Raw genomic sequence first — 23,513 nt, 5'->3', positions numbered from 1 at the left:
ATTGTGCAGCAACACTTGTAAATCGATCGCAATTGGTAAGGCACCTACAAATACACCAGGAGGAGGTGCAAGCTGTAGCCCCTGTACAGCACTTTGTGGCCCCCGCTCAACTCCCTCAGCTCCCTGTGGCCCTCGCTAAGGTCCCTCAGCTCCCCGTGGCCCTCGCTAAGGTCCCTCAGCTCCCTGTGGCCCTCGCTAAGGTCCCTCAGCTCCCCGATGGTAAGACCTAATCAGCATGTTATAGCATTGCTGTTGTCTGTAAAAAATGTTGCTTGCTACATTAAAACCACATTAATTTGTATTGAAAAAAATGTATCATTGGGAATACGCCTGACATTATATTAACCAGTACCTCTTGACTTACAGTACACTCTGTACATTGTAATGGGGGCCAAGTGTGATTTCAGCGAGGTATGTGTAAATCGTGACACATTATGCTTAGTGTATAAGGTGTTATTTTTTTTTTACAACATATTAACATCTTCCTGCATTTCCTTCTTCAAAGGAAAACATGCTGAAAATTAGGAGATGGTGGTGTCTCACTCTCCTGGAGAACTTCCCCATGCCGTAAGTGCCCTGAATATCACACTTTTGAATCAAATCACAAAAAAAAACAGTTTTACTCACTGTCAACAGACCAACATGAATGTTTTCATAGTGAATGTATGTTGTCATTAAATCACTAAGGTCTGAAGAAGACCGATTGCAGGACAGGAAACGGCGACGAGTGGAAGGAGGGCTACAGGTGAGAGGTCTTGTGATTAATTAGTCTTGTAGTCAACTATTGCTAGACTAAAGCGTAATCCCTCCACTTATTTCAATTATCTGTTTTACATCTTGCATTGTTATTGTGCCTATAAGAACTGCAATCTGTTTCCTTTATAGACGCTGGGAAATTGACAACTGGAAACCGGGAACAGGGTTGGAAGGATGGGATGTATTTGGCTAGGCTAAAACATATATTTTTTTTTTTTACAGATCAATTTTTTTTTGCCTGGGGTGAAAATAAAAAAAAATCAATGATGCAAAGTCTTCTGTCTGGTTTATTTGACTTTTTCATTTTTCATTTAACTTTTATTTATCCTTGAGAGACCAATTGAGGGGTGACCCTAATTTTCAATGGTGTCAAGTTCAAACTTAGCTAGACTTAGCTAATATAATTGAGTGTTCAAAATAATATGTGTCTGGTTTTTATATATATTTATTTATTCATTTTTCATGGTAAAAAAAGACATTTGACAAGTTAAAAGTATGTCTTTAAAGCGGCAACGAGTAACTTTTAAATATCTTTTAAACAGCCTCATGTTTCCTCTCATAATCATAAATTGCCTTTAACAGCAAACGAGACCATCAGTGCAAAGAAAGACGTTTTTATATAGTTTTTATTACTGCATTTGATCTGGTCGTACACCCAGTCCGATTTTCGGTTCACGCGTGCATGCTCTATGGTCACATATCCGTATTGGTCACAGATTTCAGTGAGGCGCAGGAACACGATTTGAGAAGCCTATCCCTCCAGGTGAGGGAAGGGGAGCGGGAGCCTTGTTTGAGACAGTTGTTTGTCGTCATAATGACCGATAACGGGGCTGAACCATAAAAGAAAAAAAAAGAAAATGCAATGAAGAAAAGCTAAAAGGGAGAGTGATAGTCGGACGGGAGGGCGTTGCCAAGCAACGTATACACAATTTCACGCAGCGAAACTAGACTGCAGTGTTTCTCCTAAATGAATGAGCGGTAGCCTACTAAAACAAAGTTTACTTTGCCTCACCAGCATCATCAGATGACCATTATTCATCGGAAATAGTCATTATTTACAACATAAACACATTACCTCATCGTGATCCATACTAACTAACTGCCATCTCTCGTTCATTCGCTTTGTGTGAGGACAAGGGGGACTCGTTCAGCTCCGTGAGAGGTGACAATGCATCAACTCATTGCAATCAGGTGTGTTTAGCACTTACTGGCATTAGTTGATGCTGTGCAGGGCTGCCAAGTTTCACCAAAAGTTTGGAGTGAGATTTTTTGGCCGAGGGACACAAAACCGTGTCCTCTTTCCCACCCAATCATTTTTGCTAGTGTCCTGCAAGTTTACATATTGTTCATAATAAATCAGAAATAAAAGACAATTGGAAAATGTGATAAAACATCAAAAATCTTATTAAAATAAACAAATTCATGAATTGCAAAGTCGTAGGACAGGTTTTAATTAAACATTGGGTGTGGACATATTGTAAGTGGGGGTCTGGGGGTCCCCCCCAGAAATTTTTTAGCATTAAACACTTAATTTCCTGCATTCTGGTGAATTTTTATGAAGCAATGTGTGCCTTTTCTGCATTCATTTTTATGTAAAGTAAAAGAGAACATTCACGGTTTCGCTGACACAAATTTAATTGAATAGCCTACAATGCATGTGTAGTGCTTTCAAATATCTCCTGTAGCCTATTGTTAAAACATTTGGTTAAACTGTAATAAAGGTAATTATTCTATATGTAGGCCTATTCAACATTGTATGGGTTATTTTTGATCCCACCCTCTCCCTTGAACCCCACATCTGTCACACTGTCAAAACCTCCTTCTATCACCTCCGTAATATTGCAAAGATTAGATCCTCCCTCACACCCCATGCTGCTGAAAGACTCATCCATGCCTTCATCTCCTCCCGCCTTGACTATTGTAATTCACTCCTCGCCGGCATCAGCACCACCTCCATCAACAGACTCCAACGTGTCCAGAATGCAGCTGCCCGTCTCCTCACTCACACCAACTTGTGGAACCACATCACCCCAGTCCTCAAAAAGCTCCACTGGCTCCCCATTTCATTCCGGATCAATTACAAACTCCTGGTCCTCACCTACAAAGCCCTCCACCATCTGGCCCCCCCCATATCTCACTGACCTTCTCTCCCCCTATCAACCCCCTCGGGCCCTCAGATCCTCCTCAGCCAGTCTCCTCTCCACCCACACATCTAAACTCTGCAGCTTTGGTGACAGAGCTTTCTCCAGGGCAGCTCCCAGGCTCTGGAACAGCCTCCCCCAACATATCCGTGACTCGGAGTCCCTCACCATCTTCCAGTCCAAACTCAAGACCCATCTCTTCTCCTCTGCCTACCCCTAGTTCACCCACCAACCCAACTCTACATGTTCTTTTTGTTTGTTTATTGTTTTGTTTTTGTAAAGCGCTCTGAGTGAGAGAAGAGCGCTATATAAATAAAATGTATTATTATTATTATTATTATTATTATTATTATTATTATTATTATTATTATTATCCAATTATCCAATTTCAATTCACCATTATTATATTAAATCTATGACACTTGATGTCTTCTCAGAACATATTTTTCCCACAGTAACCTCTAAGCTTAGTTACTCAATACATTCATTCAATTAATGTTGACAACATTTTAGAACAAAAATGTGTTGGTGTGTCCAGGGGCGTAGCACCAAATTCTGGGCCCCTATACAAAAAGTCCTGATGGGCCCCCTGAAAAGCGGTCTTACAATACACATGTCTCTCTGAGCCAGACAACTCCACAATATTTCATCTGATGAATGACCAAATCATTACTTTTACCGGTGTTTCCCCCATGATATGTCTTAGTCAAGGTGGTCACAGGCCAGGGTCACAGGCGCCGCGCCTCCTGCGCCGCTGCGCAAATTTTGGGGGTATTTTGCTCAAAGATGCCAATGCGCACTATAGAAATAAACAACTGTTTATTTGAATACAGATGTGCAATTTTGTTTGCTATGTGCAAGTATAATTTTACAGACAGTACAAAACACAATTAAAGAAAACTTCTACTGTTTTTGTGCAATACTATGCAGACACACTAAATACAAATAATAGACCATACACTTGTGTAGGCACATCAAGTGCAAATTAAACTTTTTAAAGTTCCTTTATGGATGGGGGGCTGTGATTATTGTGGACAATAGGCCTACTGTGATGCGATAGCCTATAATTAATTAATGGTTATTATTAGCCTATTTGCTTGATTTCTTTTTAAATACAGGTTGTTTTGGAACATGTCTTTCCCAATTTAAAACATAAAAATAAAGCAGCATTGAAAATTCAGAAAATCAATCTTGTTGGCCTACACTAGCATGCTGTTCTACAAATAACTCAATAGTTGAAATAATAAATACAATGTGTTTTCCCCTTAAAATGTCGAAATGCATTTCAAAGGCAGTAACAGTGTGGCACTTCTTTAAACTTACTGAAACTTGCAGGGGCCATCACTCTCATCAGACTTTTCTTTGCGCTGTCTGAGCTGATAGATAGGTTGTGTTGCCACAGTGATGTGGAGTCTTAAACTGTCCTAGCTTTGCCAGCACTTATTTCTGTACAGCTAAATATCCCCATAGAAATATCGCTGCGTTTATTTTCGCCACCAGTTCAATTCAATGTTGGCTTGCTCCTGCTTACTCTCCCGCATACATGGCTTAGTCATGCGCAGGCCCCTGATCTCCTTGCAAGGGTCAGGGGCCTATCACGAGCCAGTCAATTATTTCTTTTTTTGGAATGGCATTGTTCAGGGCCTTCAAAGATCGGGGCCACACATTTAGCTTGTTTAAAAAATAAAAAAAATATATATATTTTTTTTTTATGGGCCCCCCTCTGCCTTGGGCCCCCCCACGACTGTATACCTTGTCTACCCAGTCCGTCGGCCCTGGGTGTGTCAACCAGCCCAATAACATAATGCAAAACAAGCTTGAATATATCAAGTGAAGTGACTGATTTGAATTAAGGTGTTCTTACCTCTTTGTTCATTTAATACCGGCGTCCTTGTTGTCATTAATTTTCCATATAATTTGAACAAAGGGCGGGACTGGGAGGCGGAGGGTTTTTATTAGTTTTGTAGTGTAACGCAGGGGGGCGTGGCCGTGGTGGTTTGCCAAGTGGCTGCTGCGGCTACGGGCTGCACACGGCCATGGACCTATAAAGACACCGCGCATGCAGAAAGCATGGCAGAAAGAGGATTTCACGGAACTCAGTCCGTTTAGCTTTTCAAAATAAGACTTTCAAAGTAAAAGTACCAAAAAAATATATATATATTACGGGGATTCATTTCTCTGCGTGAGAAATTGGAGGTGTGGCGTGTGAGCGTGTGAACTGGTTGATATGCGTGTGTCTCACGGCCAAAGCGTGAGACTTGGTGACACTGATGCTGTGTCACCCATAGACTCACGGAGCCGAAAAGAGTCCGGTGCCCTCACACTTTCAACACACGGACACGCACCATATTGCTTCCTGATTATTTGAATCTTGCACGCCTGCACAAGCTACAAAACAGCTTCACGACAGCTGGCGTCGTAATAATACTACCGCTTTTGTTCAAAGGTGTCGCCAACGTGCCGACTTACTCGTAGTAGCTTTAAGTCATTGTGCTGTGCTGTATTGACGTTTGAGAATGTGCTGCCGGATCTGCGCCACAACATGGCGCCCCCGAGCTCAAGCGAAACGTTTAGAGCTTGAGCGAAACGTTTAGACCAGCCCACATTGAGCGAAACGTTTAGACCAGCCCACATTGAGGGAAATTTAAGCTCCTCCTCGATCTGCGAGCTGCAGCCAGGGGCACTTGTTTCGTTTCGGCCGGGAGGACTTGAAAGTCACGTGACATGTACGCTGTCCATTAGAAATGAATAGGGGGAACACATGTAGGTAATTCACAATTTCAAGGCCTTTATTGTGAAAGCTCTACATTTTGTGCTGTGGACCAATGTAATGTAGCTATTTTATTTTTCTGTGAGACTGGGTTGGCAATTTTAAAATCTCCGCAGGGTTTTCTAGTTCACATTATCATTTAGTCTGTAAACTGTGAGAAAAAAATCATGCAAAATGGATTTCACATCTAATTGGTGAATGTTTTGCAGTGGTCCACTGATTGCAGGGTTGGTGGTTGGATCCATAGTTCTATAGATCTATGGTTGGTCCCCAGCCTCCCGCTACATGTCAAAGTGTCCCTGGGCAAGATACTGAAACCCAAATTGCTCCAGATAGTTAGCTTTCACGTGGTAGCTGCTGCTAACAGTGTGCGTATGTAATGCGCTTTGGGGAAAAGTGCAGATCATTTGATACTACTGAGTAAAAGCCAAAACACTTGACATGGCAGAAGCTGGAACTATGTATATATTAGTGGTGGGCCGTTATCGGCGTTAACGTGCTGCGTTAACGCCAGACTCTTATCGGCGATAAAAAAAATATCGCCGTTAATCTCTTATTCCACCTCCTGTTCGGCTCAGGGAGCCAGTCATTTGTACAGTTCAGCTTAGACTCGGCCGTAATGCTGCTGCACACACACACACACACACACACACACACACGCTGCATGTCAGAGACGAGGGGCGAAGCTTCTCTCACACACCCGCCGCTCTCTCTCTCTCTCTCCATCACTTGCCCACGACACAATCGGGTATTGGAACGCAGGGTGGGTGTGTGTGGCCACCGGTCGCCACGTGACTATAAGTTTCCAAGTTTTAAACACTTCTATCTCTTCAACGTCACCGTACCCGAATCCTAAATATCCCCATAGCAGACGCTATATTTCATCGGGGGGAAAACTTTGTTTTGCGCCACAGTTCGACTCGGCCGTAATGCTGCTGCACACACACACACAGACACAGGCACACACACACGCTGCATGGCAGAGACGAGGGGCGCTACCAAAAAGACGAGAGGAGCGGTTGGAGCAGTTGGAGAGTTTAGAGACACATGCGCGCACATTTATTTACATAAAATCGCAATCGCAGTCACTTGTGCAGTTATGTAAAATGTTTCACTAAGGAAAATGACAGAAAAAGTAACGCACAGTGACTTTGATGAGTAACTTTAATCTGATTACTGGTTTGGAGATAGTAACGCGTTAGATTACTCGTTACTGAAAAAAGAGGTCCGATGCCGGTAACGCGTTACTATGTAACATCTTGTTGAACATTATTTATTTTCATCACCAATTATCATAGTAGAACAGCTTCCTCAAGCAGTTTGTGATGCATGTTGGAAACAGGAGATGAGCCCCTGGTCTGATGCGCCACCTGGCTTGAGAAACACGTTCTCAAAGACTTACTTTGAGTCATTATTTAGGAGCACACACATATTATGATTGAATTCAAATGAGCCATTTTAATCTAGATTAAAAAAATTAATCTATGCCCACCTCTAGTATATATATATATATATATATGTATACTAGAGACTGTTTCTCTTATTTGCTTGATAAATAGATGAAAGGTTAAATAATGAAATATGTGGTTGATCATGTGATGCTCTAGCTGAAAGCAGCTGCTTTCAGCGTCCTGTATATCAGTGTGTCATCATTCACTAAATCCTGTTTACTTCAAGATGGAATGCACAGCTGCTGGAGTTTTATAAACTAAAGAACCGAATTTAGCACAGAAACACATTAGGTATTGCTTTTCTGTACTGTTTGTAGCGTGGTGTTCTGCTGATTTCAGTAACATAGTGTGAGTTCACTTCATTCCAAACTTCATCGTATATGGACAAGAACAGAGACTTTTCCAGACTTCATCTAATTCATGATTTTATTGTGTAGTGGACACAAATATGAATACACTGTGTATCCCAGTTGCAAACAACTGCCAGGAAGAAGACAACTGCGTGGAATGATTTGTAAAAACAAAACAAAATCAAGTCTATGGCTTACCGAGCACAACACCCAATCTATTTACATATAAACTCACTGACAGTTTGACAATTGCAACAAAGCTTGTTTTCTTTTATAAATAAAAAAAAATGGGAAAGGACAAAAGGCCACTATGGGCCTAAAGGGAGGATAAAGTCTCTTTCACCGAGACAGCTTAACACTCAACAGAGTTCTACATATCCTATTTTCTGTTATGGCAGCAGTATCAAAGCTGGACTCACCATCGCTTCAAGTCAACCAAAACTGAGCCAACCAGTTGAATAGAATAGCAACTAAACAAACAGACGAAAAATTTTAGCTAGATCTTGACTGTCAAATGAGGTATTGTGGATCAAAGCTGTTTCTGTACATCGTCTCATTTTCCTTGTTTTTTGGAAAAGTTCTGTAAAATCTTTAAGTAATCAATCAAAAAACAAAAATATTCAATAACACAATTTTCTATGAGAAAATTCAAACCTAGAATGGCAGTATATTGACATTTATATGTATAAAAAATGTAGCAGCAAACAAGAGAAAAGCTTCGTATTTAATCCATTACGTTTTTGTCATATTTTTTCTTTTTTTATAAACACATAGCTGGGATTAACTTTCTATAGCAGCAGAATACAAGGAGTGTCTCACTCCTTCTTTCTATCCTTAATGAACAATCAGAAACCTCATATCCAGGGCTCCTACTCAGTTGGGCATCCTTACAGAGTTCCACTATATGATTTGAAGAGAGCTTGTAGAAATCTTTCCATCTTCAAATCTTAAGTACACATCAAACTGTTTTGCAGGAACCCTGACTTGAACTCTTAAGACACACCTCCCTGTTGGACCTTCAGCCTTTTTGCTGTCTTGTCACCTCTCGGTGCTCTTGCCAGCTATTTTCAGGCAAGTCCCACAAAATGTAGCCGACATCTTTTAGCTTTGTGCAAAATCATGTAGTCAATAGTCTCAAAACTCCTCATTTTTAAGCTTCATCCCTTTTCAAGAATCCATAAGCAGTGTTTGGAATGGGGAGGTGGAGGACTAGAGGAGATAGTGATTCAGAGGCAGACAGGAGTTTTAGCTTCACAAAAACTTCTGCTCTGGAGATACTAAAACATCAATAGAAGGCAAAGTTGGTAAGCAAACTAGAAAAATAAATAAGTCTTAAGTTATAAGAGTTAAAGGTGAAGTAAGCGGTTTATTTATGTTAATATAAGTGTTAAATCGCTCTTTATTCATGCAGTGATCACTTACATAAAGTGCACGTTTCATAAAGCCGATCTCTCAGTCAGCTGCTTTGCATGTAATCGGCAAATAAACTTATTGGAGGACCCCGAAATTTTTATCCAATCAGAATAGAGAACGCTACAAACCGGCACCTGTCTCACTCATAAATAGTATATACACTCCATGGTCTCACTGCCGGTGCACGCCAGAGCAACAGATGGGTGAATGTGTATGCGCCTACAATGGCAGAGCAGGTAAAAATCCTTCCCAATGTCTGTTTTGATGGTTTTTATCATGTTTTATCACACTTATGGATCTGAGATGATGCTAGATAACTTTCTGCTTGAAGACCGCAGTGCATTAATGTGGTGACGTAGGGACAAGCGAGGGGACTGCTAACTGCAGTAACTGACAGGAAGTTAGCTAAAAGAACCATTCCGCTTACAGCACCTTTAAGTATTATTTATAATAATAATTTCTTTAACCTCTAGACGATTGATGTTTGGCTCTACACACTGAGGTTTAACTCAAATGAATGAGCAGCTCTGCCTGTAGGAAACACTTGGAGGGCCACAGCAGCTGGAGCCATGACAGTGTGGAGCAGCATTTCCCATGGTTTGACTAAGTCCTGACTCTCCATCACCAATTCCATTTACATCTTTTAGAAAACTACATCACTCTTATATTTTTAAGAAGAACAGCAGCGCTGACAAAAAAGTGCTTTTTTTCATCTTTCTTTTTTTAGAACAAAAGTTGGAATGTTAAAGTTGAACTAAAAACAGAAAGGAAATGTAACAGGCTGGATTGCTGTGCATTGATTTGATCAAACAGCAAACTGAAATGTGTTTGTAAACAAACGTTATCAATGAATAAACAAACACTTAATGTCAGCCGTCCACAGTCACTTAACACAGTCTGGCTTTAAAAAGAAAAGAGCTGTAAGACTAATGGATAAAGAGGTCTAACATGAGCTTTCTGCACTGCAACAACAAAAACATGGGAACTGGGGCAGCAAGTCTCAAACATTCTACATAAAACAGAACTCAAACCAGAAAAAGCTTCTTTCATTTCAGAAAGTCAGAGCTCAGTTGAAGACCTGAAGACACACTACAAGGACCTAGTGAACATTTCACTTTGGAATGTTTGAGAAAGGAAACTTGAGTCTGCTTTTTAAAAGATTTCTTTTTTAAGATTTGAGGGGATTCAGAAAAGTATCTACTAGAAGGTCTGCTTTGTGGCTAAAACTCCAGCCCACATGGGTCCTCTCTCTCTCTCTCTCTCTCTCTCTCTCTCTCGCGTTAGTTTCTTTTCCCAGAATAGAAGGGGACACTAGCAGAAATGTGACTTGGCTTTTGTAGCAGGGCGGGCAGGGTGCGCTGTATCCCCTGGGACAGCAGGCATATGAGTGACATGTGGGCCAGCATGTCCCAGTCTGTGTTCCATCAGCAGCTCAGAGCTCTTTGCCTTGGTCCCTGGGTTCAGATGTTGATGTCTCTGACGTCAGTGGGCGTACAAGACAGGTCCACGTCCTCGTCCACATGCTTGCTCTCTGTGTTGCTGCTGTGCTGCTGAGCCTGACGCAGGCTGGACTCTAGCAGAGATTCAATCTGCTCCTGACACGCCCGCAAGCAGTCCTACAGGCACAAAATACACACACACTTAACAACACAAAGCAATGGCTTCTCCTGCATTCACATGTGGTTTGGAGGACTGTGTGTTTGCATACCGGGTCACTGCGGATGACCTGCGACAGGAAGTGGGTGAGGTTGTGGGAGGATAGGGAGACATCTTGGCTCTTCAGGTAGAGACCTTGAACCGCTGCCACCACACTACCTGCTGCCACCATGGATGGAGGGCTGGCAATGAAGTTAACATCTGTACAAACACAATGTTGTGTTGATGAGCAAAGCACAAACTGGCTCCAACAGGGCAATGATACTAATACCAAACTGGGGTTACTGTATGTCTTTTTATCTACAGAACCTTGTTAGCAATTTGGACTGAAACTTGTGACAGGAAGTTAAAACAGGCTACAGAAAAGAAAATACTATTACTAAATACAATTTAATATAAAAATACAATAAGTGCAAATTTGAAATAAATAAAAAGGCTATATCCTTATATGACAAGTACATGATCTTGTTAGCAGATACAGATTGTGACTTAAACATATATATGGACTGAACATAAGACATGAACCTGTGTGTTTTACCTGTAGCACAGAGGGCCACAAATGTCTGGGCATGTTTCCTGAGGATCTGCTTGGTGGATGTGTAGATCTTCAGCTTGGAGAGGAAGTGCTCGATGAAGTCATGAGGCGTGACGGAAGCCAGGTCCCACTTCAGCTTGTTAAGAACCAGCAGCTCCATTTGCTGTCAACAGACAAAAAGACATCACACAAATTGAGACACTGACTTGGAACAAATATACTCGTCCTTGTAGATCTGTAGCACTCATTTAATCACTCCTAATATTTCTGACAATTTAAATCTTCCCTCCATTTTTGATAACCTTGTATCGTATGTGTGTGTGTGTGTATGTATGTATACATATATATATATGGCTGTCAAAATTAACGCATTAACGAAGGGTGATTAATTTCTGGAATCAACATGTGCAGAATGATCCGCCCCGTGCATCCCACCGGCTCTGTACTACAGTCACTCTAACGTTGTGGCTGACCCAGGATCAGTAGCTGCACGCAGCAGAGGACAGATCAGAGCCCGCGAGGACACAAACATCTGCAGTTTTCAGAGGTGTGTGTGATAGACCTCAACATAATGTCGGCTTCCTGGCACAAATTCCCTAGGACACACACACACACACACTGCAGACTGTAATCAAGTTGTATTCAAGAATGCAGATTTGCCAAATAAATGCCATTATATAGCCTATATTTGCCCAAAGACATAGTAAAGAGACAGACCAATTGAATTATGGTGAGTAGGTATATATTTTAGTTTGATTTAAATGTATTTTCAGTATTAATTTAATGCTAAATTTAATTATGTTTTAATCTGAAATGTATAACTACAGCTGTGTGTATTGACTCATGGTACCTATTAATTGTATTATTCACTGTATCTCTATCACTGCATTTATTGTATTTAGTATCTTTGATTGTATTTTAAAGCCTGACCCAGGGACAAAGACTGCAAATTAGCTGAAGCTAGACGTCTTATATGCATCACATTTTCCCATTTTTTTGTGGCAATGTTGTATGTATTGTCCCTGTCAAATAAAATTGTATTATTATTATTATTAAAACCATCATTTGGATTTTCAATTAATGAAATACTAATTTTAAACATATCTACCTTCTGTCATTTATCTTTCCATTCATACAACAATATACAGAGAAAATTCGAATTTGGTATTAATCGTGATTAATCCACAGAATCCTGTGATTAATCTGATTAAAAATTGTAATCGTTTGACAGCCCTAATATATATCTTAAATATTAATACTGCAGTGCAATATTCCCTTCCTCCAAATGTTTTTATTATTATTAGGTTCCTATGCAATTATACAAGTTGATCAATCAACAGCACTTAAGTTAATTTACATAAATTAAATTACTCTACATAGCTGAATATGATTGCACTGTGATGATCTAAATTAAAACATCAGCCATCTCCACTCAGATGGAGTCACAGCTGCACATTCACAACAAACTCAGAAGACTGACTAGAGAATATGTCTGTAGTTTTTAATGTTCTGTCTATCAGAGTAGTCTAGCTGCAGCCCTGGAGAACACCCTGGCGGGACATAACCCAGGCGGGGCGGAAGTACTGTGGTTGGGCGGAAGTGGTGTGACAGACGTGATTTTTGACTATTTAGCTTCCATAACATGTCTGCTGCTACGTGACTCACTTGCCCTAACCCTAACCACCCAGCTGTGATGCCTGAACCTAATACTCAAAACAATATAAATAACACAAATTTAGTAGCCTATCGGTCTGCGGTATTTTTTATTGTTTGAGGTGACCTACTCAAGATGGCCGTTGCGGTGTTCCGTCAGCCGAGTGGAGCTCAATAGCGCCGTGGCTAATCTAATGTTCTATCTATATATCTATATTCTAACCTCTCCCCGTCCCCTTGCCCTAACCCTAACCACCCAGCTGTGATGCCTGAACATAATCTAATGTTCTATCTATATATATTCTAACCTCTCCCCGTCCCCTTGCCCTAACCCTAACCACCCAGCTGTTATGCCTGAACCTAATCGCCAAAAACAATATAATTTGTCTAAATAACTCCTGAGGTATTTGTCTAAATAATAATGTCCAAAAACTTTTTTTAAGCTATAAAAATACTGACATGACAAATTCTTTTTTAATTTTTTTTGTTATGTTAATTTCAGCAATAAATACGTTTATTTGTCTAAAAAAGAAGAATTCTTAGGTAACTTCCGCCCAACCACAGTACTTCCGCCCCGCCTGGGTGTTCTGTCCCGCCAGGGTGTTGTTCTCCGGGGATGCAGATGGATACTATTGGTCTATCATAGCCAATAGGTGGCACCGCGGTCTAATGGCCACTAGATGTCGCTGTATATCCACATTCTTCTGCCAGCCAGAGTCATTCATGAAATGCGAGAGGCCTTCCTGTCCCCATGGGAAAGTCACAGGCAGCCATTCAAATGCACCAATGCCACATTTCTACTTTTTAATGTCAACCAAACTGGTCCTATGACATTTGAATACAATCTATTCTCTCTGTCCACGGTGACACTGACAAAGCAGATGACATTGTGGTCATGTGCTCTCCAGTGCTCATGTAGCCTATTGTATATGTGGTATGCAACATCCATGTCTGCAGAACTCAATTACCAGCAGTTCTCCGGGCTGGACAGAGTTGTCCGTGTAGATACAAAGTTTCTCCGCTGTTAGGGGCACAGTCTCCTTCATCTTGGATGCCAGAAACATGCATGTAGCTCCCAGCAGCTGGAGCCTGCTTTTCCTGGTGGCCTCCACGGATAAAACTCTGTCCAAATAGTTCATAGCCAGTGGAAAAACCTCCTCCTCACATTTCTGTTCCTCGCAGACCTGAGAAGTGAGAACAGCACTTCAGCGTTCACCCCCATTAATATGTAGCCTATTACATAGTCTTTGCCCCCCACTGGCTCTATGCAAGACCCTTTGCATTCAATAGCTACTCATCTCAAAATAAATAAACAGCCATATGTATAGTGATAAGGTAGGCCTGTTCGTTGCAAACTTCATTTTACATCGTATTTAAATTCATAATGGTATGTATTTTTTAGTAGGCTAAGCCTGTAATAAAAGCGGTCGGGAATTAGTTTGCAGTCCTGACTGAGACACAAAGGTGGCGTCGATGCAAGTTTAACTCTCTAATTTCAACTTCGTCATCTTTTCAAAAAACATTTAAAAATATATAAAAATTATCAGTATACGTACAATGAGCATGTAAATGATCCTTATCGAATGCCTGATCGGATCAGAGTAAAATGTGTCGAATGTTGACGTGTATGAATTAATACTAAATTAATTTCCCTGACTGGGCTTTTTCACATGCTGCAGGCGAATTCTCCCCTCGCCTCTCCGATGCTCATTTTCAGGAATTAAGAAAAAATATAAATTGACAAAGAATTCAATCCAAAGCTGCGTGTTAATGTTAAAAAACATTTTAACTTTCAAACCCGACTGTTAAAGCTGATTTCTTTTCCTTCCTAACATTTTTTAAATGTCTTTTGTAAGCAACCTTCACACAGACATAGCCTACGTGATTATTATAGGCTAAAGCAAAACAAGCTTTAGCAGTAGAAGACACTGAACTAACTATTAAAATCGTCTCATGATAAAGGCACATTTAGGGGTGATTTAACCGAGTTACTGCCATTGTCCACTATATTATAGATTTGTTATAATATTAAAATCTTTCTCATTTACGACAACAAAGATGGCGCGTAGCATAATACTGACACGGGCCAGAATGCATACGTGTACATTGCTGTTATTTTTGAATATTTACCCATGTAATTACATTTCATAACCTTCTAGAAAATATGGGAAATAATCGATAACATAGGAATAAGAATGCAGTCTTTCGCCAATAGGCTTCCTCCTATAGCCTAGTAGAGGACCACCCAAACCTCGTGAGGACATACGCTAGCCTACTTTTACTTTATGTAACATAGGCTACAACGTGAAATAGGCTTAAAGACATTATCCTCAAAACTATCAAATTAGAACTAACTTGGCATGTTTATGGTAGGCTACATGTTAGACAAGCTAACGACATAGGCTACAATCTAAAGTTAGCATCGAAACTCCGGGAAGTTAAAGAGAAGTACAACCAACCTCTAACATCCAGGTGGCAACTATTTTCCTCATTTTGGGAACAATTTCTTTCTGAACACACTTGAAGTAGTTTGGCGACGGTAGGTAATTTTCCTCAGCCTTCAGCATAGTGTGTAGAACTCGGTCGTTGAGCAGGTTCACGTCCTGGTAGGCTCTCCTGATGGAGTCCACCTCGCAGCACAGCAGCTGGTCCTCCATAGTAGGCTACTTCTGCTCTTAATGTTAGTATCACCGTCCAGAGAATTGTACTATCCCCTTTTCAAAATGTCTCTTTACCGTTGACGGAACAGAGGGCTGCTGTCCGGTAATTTTAAATGACTTTATTGTCGCTGGGCTGCAGTGTGCTGCTGCTCCTCCGGTGTGCTCGACCCCTATGAAGCTCTAAGCGCTTCCCCCTGCCAGACAAAAAGCCTGGCTCGCGCTCAGCGAACGCGCATACACAAACACAACACACACAGTTTAATGGGGCGCGCAGAGGAGGAGAATATGACGTCAGCTGTTGTTGGGGGGGAGGGGGGATCAAAGCGACGAGCAGTCTGCTAAGGAAGAGATTCTATTATATAGCCTACACATATAGGAAGAGAGGGGAGCTTCAGCCCCTCCTATAGCCTGCTAGCTTGTTCTAAGACGGCGGGAGGTCTGGGGGACGTCTGTCCCTGTCCCCGCAGGAGGAGAGCTGGCCGGGGAAGGCTGCCACTGTACAGTCGGTAGGGGGCGATAGTGGCGTAGACCCCTTCTGTGTCTCACCCAAACACTCAATGAAAGCTCTCCCACAAAACTGTGCTGAACATGAAATGAGCACATGGGGCAATAGTGCAATCTGAAGCACACAGTGTTGCCTTGGCCTATTTATTTCCACTTATTAACACTTTGAATATAACAAGTTTAAAATGTAGGCTATTTTCTCAGGCCTTTAACTTGTCAATGAGCATGGTCAACATCTTTGGCTACTAATCAACCCACTTTTTACATGTAGGCCTATAGCATATATGTGATGCAATAGGCCTACGAATTAGGTTTAGAATAATGAAACATTGTTAATTTCTGACAAGAAATGAGCCCCCTATGCTTACCGCAGTTAAATGAACAATATCAATCTACAGCACCGCGGAGTCTGAGGTCTAATTTGTAGTTTAGGCTACTTGTTTGGGGACTGGTGAGTCAATATCTGTAGATTGGAAGCCTATATGTGTATGTTCAAGCTGTGACTAGCCTAATAAGCCTAGAACTTTTGCAGATTATTATTTGATAGTGAGTTAAACATAAGCTTTTTTCTAAAACAATATTAGTTCAAATAACGAACAATACTGGAGTGCAAGTTGTAAAGTGTTAAGAGTTCTAAACAAACACTCCGACACACACTTGGGAGGAGACTGGATTTGCACCAATGGGAGGAATTGCTGTTACTAGGCAGATGTTGCTGTGACTTTAATGTGGGGAAAAGTTCAGTGCACTCTAAAAGTTGGCATTGTTATTGATAACCCTATAAAAGTTCTCTGACAGCATTGCTTTCCATATGTGTACATGTCTGCTGCTCCACAGCAAGTAAACCATTCGGTAAGACTGAGCAGAGGACATGCCTTTCTGACATGTACAACTTGATACAACGTAAATTAACTCTCTCTGTAGTTTTTCATTGTTTAAGTTTTAAAAAAGCATTTAGTTTTAAGTTGTGACAATCTAGTTTTAATATGAATTGGTGCTTTTCACATTCTTTGAATTCCTCTCTGGGCTGTTGGGTGGACTACCGTAATGTCTGAATAGGGTTACACGCCTATGGACAGAGCCTCAAGTCACATCCAACATATCACCCTGTTGTTGTTGTGGGTGTGGGTGTGAGGGTTTATGCAAACTATGTATTCACCCTGCATCTAAATATGGAACTGGACTGTAAACATTCTCATAGTTGTAACCTTCTCTTCAGCCTCACTTTTACACTTAGAAAACCTCTTAACATTTGTTTTATGCTTCACAAATGCAAACATTTTTTAATTTATCTTTCTTAAGTTACTTTTAGCAACTTAACCTCCTGTTGATTTAATTATTGCAATTATATCATATATATATATATAATCATGTGATTTTTTCACTTAGGTATATTATTTAAAGCATATGCACGTCATTCCAAGCCACTATAGGGAACAGTCTTATATATGCTATATATATATATTACTTACTTTCTGTATGTGCATGATATCTATCTATCTATCTATCTATCTATCTATATATACAGACAGGAACTTAAAAAAAGTGAAACTACTAGTTTTTCTAGAATCCTTCTGGTGCGCGCACAGACAGAGGCGTTCTTTTGGAAACAAAGGGAGCTGGAGCATGTGACTTTTGCACTGAGGCTCTTCTAGCAGCTTTATGGTAACAGGGGAAGGAAGTGTTTAAAGGGACAGCAGAGAGCTGAAGTGAAACCAGCAGGGCACAGGCTGATTCACACCACATATAAGCCCACTGCTGCAAAGTAAATGATAAGACGAGGCTACACCTTACCACATCAAGGCCATCGCCTTATGCCCTGCTATTCATTCATGTCTCTCCTGTTCCCTAATTTTATTTGCTTCTTTCAACACATTCAAACTGATTCCAGCCACTGAACCAGCAACCCTAGTTAGTTGTGTTCTAAGTCAACAAGTTACCAAGAGCCTCTTGGTAAGAATGATGTCAGTACTTAATGGGCAGGTTATCAAAGAAATGTGACATGAATTTCTATACCTTTCTACACATACCAAAAAGAAAGTAGAGTTATATGAGAACAACACTACAGCCAGATGAATAACATGCTCATAGTGACAAGTTGCTGATGGTAACAATCTTAGTTTATTGGTGGTGACGTGCTAAAATATGCCCAAAACAAAGTAAGGTTGATGGGAAATTGTATGTGGTCTTGAACCAAAGGTTTGTCTAAAGTTTTACTTTGGGGTTAATGTTTTACCAGCTCTTGTCTGTTGACTATAAAACAGAACTTTATATGCCGGGTTTGTTTTGAGTCACTTATAAATAGCAAAAATTACCACTTGTGTCAATGCAATGCTAAATTCACCTAATTGATTTACTTTGAACCATTGTGTGTGTGTGTGTGTGTGTGCGCGCGCATATGTGTGAGTTAGAGAGAGCGTGTGTTTTTGTGTGTGTGTGCTTAGTCCTCTTCCCCTCCTCAGAACCTCCCCCATCTTATCTGTAACCCCCACTCACCATTAACTGTATAGGCCTATTATTTTATACCGTATACATTACAAACACACACAAACAAACAAACAAACAAACACATTTACTTATTAATGTGGTATTTAGGTAAAAAAGACAACTGCTTGTTAGGTATGCATGTGCCAGCATTTGCCTTTGACAGGCAAAAGGCTACTGTGGCTCTACCTGATTATCATCGTAATTCTGTTGTTTAGACCGTATTTACGCACAGAAAATTTACTTTGCTTACTTTTGATATTTTTGCCCAAAAGAAATATTCTAAAATATTCTAACCTTGAGCCTTAATACCTTAAAGCAAAGCGGTGTGTGTGGGTAGGCAGGGTCGTTGACATTTGTCTCACCCTTATTCAATGTCCAACTTTGAAGTCCTGATGCCTCTTCATATTCTAAACATGACCTCCAACAGCACACACACCCACACAGAGTATCTGTGTGAGGGCTTCCCTTCCTCCAGCCATCATCCAGAAGGACTGAGTGAAAGAGACCAGGCAGAGAAAGAGGGTTCTTCCCTGTGAATGAAACTCCTTTCTCAGCCGAGGGCAGGTCCACAATGACCCTGCAAAGATGGATAGGGAGATTGTCCTGTGAAGTGATCCGCGAACATAGATAGGCGGGGGTCAATCTCAGCGTGTGTGTGTGTCTGTGTGTGTGTGTGTGTGTGTGTGTAGGTGTGTGTGTGTGTGTGTGTGTGTGGGTTAGGGTTACCACAACTGACCGAACAGCACCTCTGGTCTGGCAGGATGGGTGGGTGCTAGGGGGACATGTAGGGCCAAGGGCAAGGATAGGAGGAAAAGAAACTTGCACAATCGGTCAGTGGGAAAGTAAGGGGGGTAGGGTGGGTTGGAATGCATGCATCCCATATCTCTCTCTCTCTCTCTCTCTCTCTCTCTCACACACACAACACACACACACACGCACACACAAACTAGAGTTTACAGGGAGCTGCTTTGATTAGTATCTGTGAATGAAGCTTGTGTTAACTATCATTGACCAGCTAATATTTGAAATACTATATACTCAAGGATTTCAAGGATTAAAGCGTTGTTTCCACAGAGTGGTACAGTTAGGTTATGGCAGGGGTCTCCAACCAGTAGCTCGCGAGCTACCGGGTTTCAAGAAGCTCGCTGTCACACCCCGCCTCCAGGGAAGGACAAGGAGGAAACCACACAAGATAATTAGTTTAACCAAATAATACTTTATTTAAACAAAGTATAAAGTAACCTACTAAATGGTGCATGAATATCAGTAATCAGTAATGGGTGCGGTGTCTGTGTGGGTGAAGAATGTAGTGTATGTGTAAAGCAAAACTAAGCAAAGCAAAGCAAAGCAAATTTAAGCAAACCAAACCAAACCAACCAGCAGGCCAGGGCCATGTGGCTGATAACTCCAGCTTATATAGCTGACGAGATCAGCCAGCAGGGGTGCATGCAATTAACAATTAGCTCCTGGAAGCCAGGTGCCAGGAGCTGTCACACCCCCCTCCATAGAAACAGGGTTCAACACTTAACCTGCAAAACAAACACAGTTAGTTACGGGGAACATACAAACAACTGACACGTTGACCAGATATCTCCCTTTTCCTTAACATTTTATCTTCCGGCATCCCCGAGACCCAGCAACTAAGACCCTACAGCACGGGGACGAATGTTAAGCGGGAGGGTATAGCTAAGGCGATGGCGCCCAGGAAAGAGCATCAGCAGCTACATTATTCTGGCCTCTGATCTGTTGAATATCCCGTTTCATACCAGGCCAGAAAAAGTCCTGAAGGACCCGCCCATATGTTCCCCTCAATCCCCCTTGACCAGCTACATGCGCCACTGTGATTACCGGCTGTCTATATTTCACAGGAAGCACAATCTTCCCCACTGATCCCCCAGCCAAATTTCTCCCATGAAGGACCCGCCTCCTCATCAGCAGGCCCTGATGGAGAAAATAACCTCTAGAGTTGTTTCCCCCATTAATAGAGTGCCCGGCCTGCTCAAACAGCTCTTTTAGCGAGAGATCCTCTTTCTGGTCCCTCACAAATTCTGCATGAGAAACAGACCCAAGATCAGATATCTGTACGTCAACTCTTGGCAGCACACTGAGAGAACGGGACACTGCACCCACCGACTGCTCAGGGACCTCAGACCTCGCTTTAGCAGGAGACACTACACACAACCCATCAGAGGTGGACGCATCAGGCCACATACATGCTCCTGCCAAATCATTGCCCAGAATAATATCAACCCCTTTCATTGACAAATCTGGACGCACACCCACCTCTACATCCCCCTGTATCATGCCACAAGACAAATGCACTGTATGGACAGGCACAACAATGGTGTTTAAATCCATTCCTCTGATTCGAACACACCTTCCTGTGTCAGAGGCTGGTGAAAAACGTAAGGCTGACTCCCTAATAAAGCTTTGTAGAGCCCCAGAATCTCTAAAAACTTTGACAGGCACCTTCTTACTATGGTCAGTTAAGGATGCAAAACCCTCTGATATAAATGGAGCATACCTTAAAGCAATATCAGCTGCACTCAACACTCTGGGTCGCATCTGAAAAGGAGGGACAATTTTGTCCGTACTTAGCTCTGAGCTACTAAGCGGAACAGCTAACCCCACAGATTGGACAGGCCCTGTACTAAAACCCTTTTTTGATTTTAGCAAGGGGCACTCCTTTTTCCAGTGCCCTTGTCGCTGACAATAATTACAAGTTGAATTAGGATCATTGTTCCCAGCTCTGCCTAGCTCTCCCTTTGAAGAACCCCAACTGAAATCCGATTCACCTTTCTCCCCGCTGTCTTTGAATCCAAACCGTTGTGGACCTTGCTCCCCAAAGACACGTTTGTGTGTTAAACCATATTCGTCCGCAAGTACAGCGGCTTCTTTTGGAGTTTTAACTTTTCTCTCATTGATATAAGTAGATATGTGGTTAGGCAACGACTGCTTAAATTGTTCCAGCACAACAAGGTTACGCAGCTCTTCAAATGACCCAACACTGGACGCAGAACACCACCGATCAAAATGTATATCCAGCTCCCTTTCAAAATCCACATGCGTTTGCTTTTCCCCTTTTTTCCAATTTCTGAAGAGCTGCCTGTAGGCTTCAGGAACTAATTCATAAGCTTTCAACACGGCTTCTTTAACCATTTTATACTCTTTGCACTGTTCTGCTGTTAAAGCTGCATATGCCTTTTGGGCTTTACCTCTAAACACGCATTTTAGTAACAACGTACGTTCACTATCAGGCCACTCCTGTGAATCAGCGAGACGCTCAAACAAGGAAAAGAACGTATCTGGGTCTTCCTCATCAAATTTAGGCAGCAATCTGAGATTCTTAGTACAATCCACTCTAGATGAACCAGCAGACCTAGTTATATCAGTTCCTGCCATCTTACCTTCTCTAACTAGATCTAGTTTGTATTGTTCAATGTCCAGTTTTGCCTGCTCTGTTTTTTGTTTCATTGCTTCAAGCGCCAACTCTTTATCCATTTTTGTACGGTCAAGGGCCAATTCTTTATCTATTTTTGCACGTTCAAGGGCCAATTCTTTATCTATCTTTATTTTGTCATGTTCCATTTGTATTAACATCAGTTCCTTTTGTTGATCAAAGGTGAGACTCCTCCCTGGTGAAACCACCATACTTGGTAAACCCTTACCTTCATCAGAATCCAAAACCCCTTCTTCCATCAAAGTCGCCTTCAGGATACGTTTGATTGTGTCCTTCAGACGTGTAGCTGCAATTTCAACTTTGAAATGATCAGCAATTTTCAACAGTTGGTCCTTTGTACAGCTGTCCAGCAAGGTTTCAGAAGGAGACTGAATAAACGCTTCTACTAAAGAAGCCATGCCAAAACAGCTTTGATCACTGGGATGCAAATAGAATTAGAACTTCCCCCCTAACTGCCTATCCAAACCTGAATAATCTTGACCCTAGTGTTCATGCAGCTTGCGGTGGGTATTTATGCACTGTAAACCAGCCGGTTTGAAAGGCGACCTGCAAGCAGACAACCCCCAAGATCCTTCGGATGTGCCCCCGAGACAATTGACATTGAACAATTGACACTAACCACGCCCCACAGCACTACCAAAAGGGAAAAACAACAAAAGAAAAAAAATTCACGCAACCCAAAGGGGCAACGCAACTGAAGCCTAACAGGGAAAGTTCAAATCCAGACATGTGCTCACCAGACAATCAACTCTGTTAGCCTAGCCTCAGCCGACTACCCACTATGAAAAGAACCTGCTCCCAAACCAACTACTAACCTGTCCTATGTGATATTCCTCCAAACTGTTCAACTACTTAATCCAACCACTTATTGACGAGCCCCCATGTCCCACCCCGCCTCCAGGGAAGGACAAGGAGGAAACCACACAAGATAATTAGTTTAACCAAATAATACTTTATTTAAACAAAGTATAAAGTAACCTACTAAATGGTGCATGAATATCAGTAATGGGTGCGGTGTCTGTGTGGGTGAAGAATGTAGTGTATGTGTAAAGCAAAACTAAGCAAAGCAAAGCAAAGCAAATTTAAGCAAACCAAACCAAACCAACCAGCAGGCCAGGGAGAGAGCCATGTGGCTGATAACTCCAGCTTATATAGCTGACGAGATCAGCCAGCAGGGGTGCATGCAATTAACAATTAGCTCCTGGAAGCCAGGTGCCAGGAGCTGTCACAGATAGGTTGACCAACTATTGAAAAAAAAAAAGAAACATAGCTATATATATATATATATATATATATATAGCTATATATATATATATATATATATATAGGGGAGAACGGGGTAACCTGAGCGACTTTTTACATGTGCTCCCCTCTAAGGGAGCTAAAATGATTTATCACTCAAATTTACACATTTCCCATTAATTCAGGATGTCTCTTAGAAATGGGCATTAGCAGAAATGTTTCAAGACAAAGGGCAGTGAAAATATGCTTGTTTTAAAAAAAGTTGTCATGTGGCTCACTTTACCCCAGCTGTGGGGTAAACTGATCCACTTACTTTTTCCACTCTGAAACTACCATAACAACACATATTGTAACAGTAAGAATCCTGAAAGCTATAGCCACACATTCCAGAACTAATGTCGGACTAGTAAAAGAATGATGGGGTTTGGTCAATTA

At 41.5% G+C, this 23,513-nt stretch overlaps 1 protein-coding gene across 1 annotated transcript; it reads right to left on the bottom strand.

Annotated features, from left to right (window-relative positions):
• Nucleotides 1-7,546: 7,546 nt before the first annotated feature.
• On the bottom strand, nucleotides 7,547-15,542 carry ccnd1 (cyclin D1). Its single transcript, XM_080028087.1, has 5 exons — nucleotides 15,185-15,542; nucleotides 13,694-13,909; nucleotides 11,076-11,235; nucleotides 10,590-10,738; nucleotides 7,547-10,497 (listed from the first exon to the last, which is right to left on the bottom strand). The coding sequence occupies exons 1-5, from the start codon at nucleotides 15,380-15,382 to the stop codon at nucleotides 10,342-10,344; spliced, it is 879 nt and encodes a 292-aa protein (XP_079884213.1). The 5' UTR covers nucleotides 15,383-15,542; the 3' UTR covers nucleotides 7,547-10,341.
• Between the last annotated feature and the right edge of the window lie 7,971 nt (nucleotides 15,543-23,513).

Source organism: Ammodytes marinus, assembly GCF_949987685.1.
Source record: "Ammodytes marinus genome assembly, chromosome: 1".
NCBI classification, from domain to species: Eukaryota; Metazoa; Chordata; class Actinopteri; order Uranoscopiformes; family Ammodytidae; genus Ammodytes; species Ammodytes marinus.
Note: the sequence above shows the minus strand (reverse complement) of the source record. Positions and strands in the feature narration are given on the sequence as shown.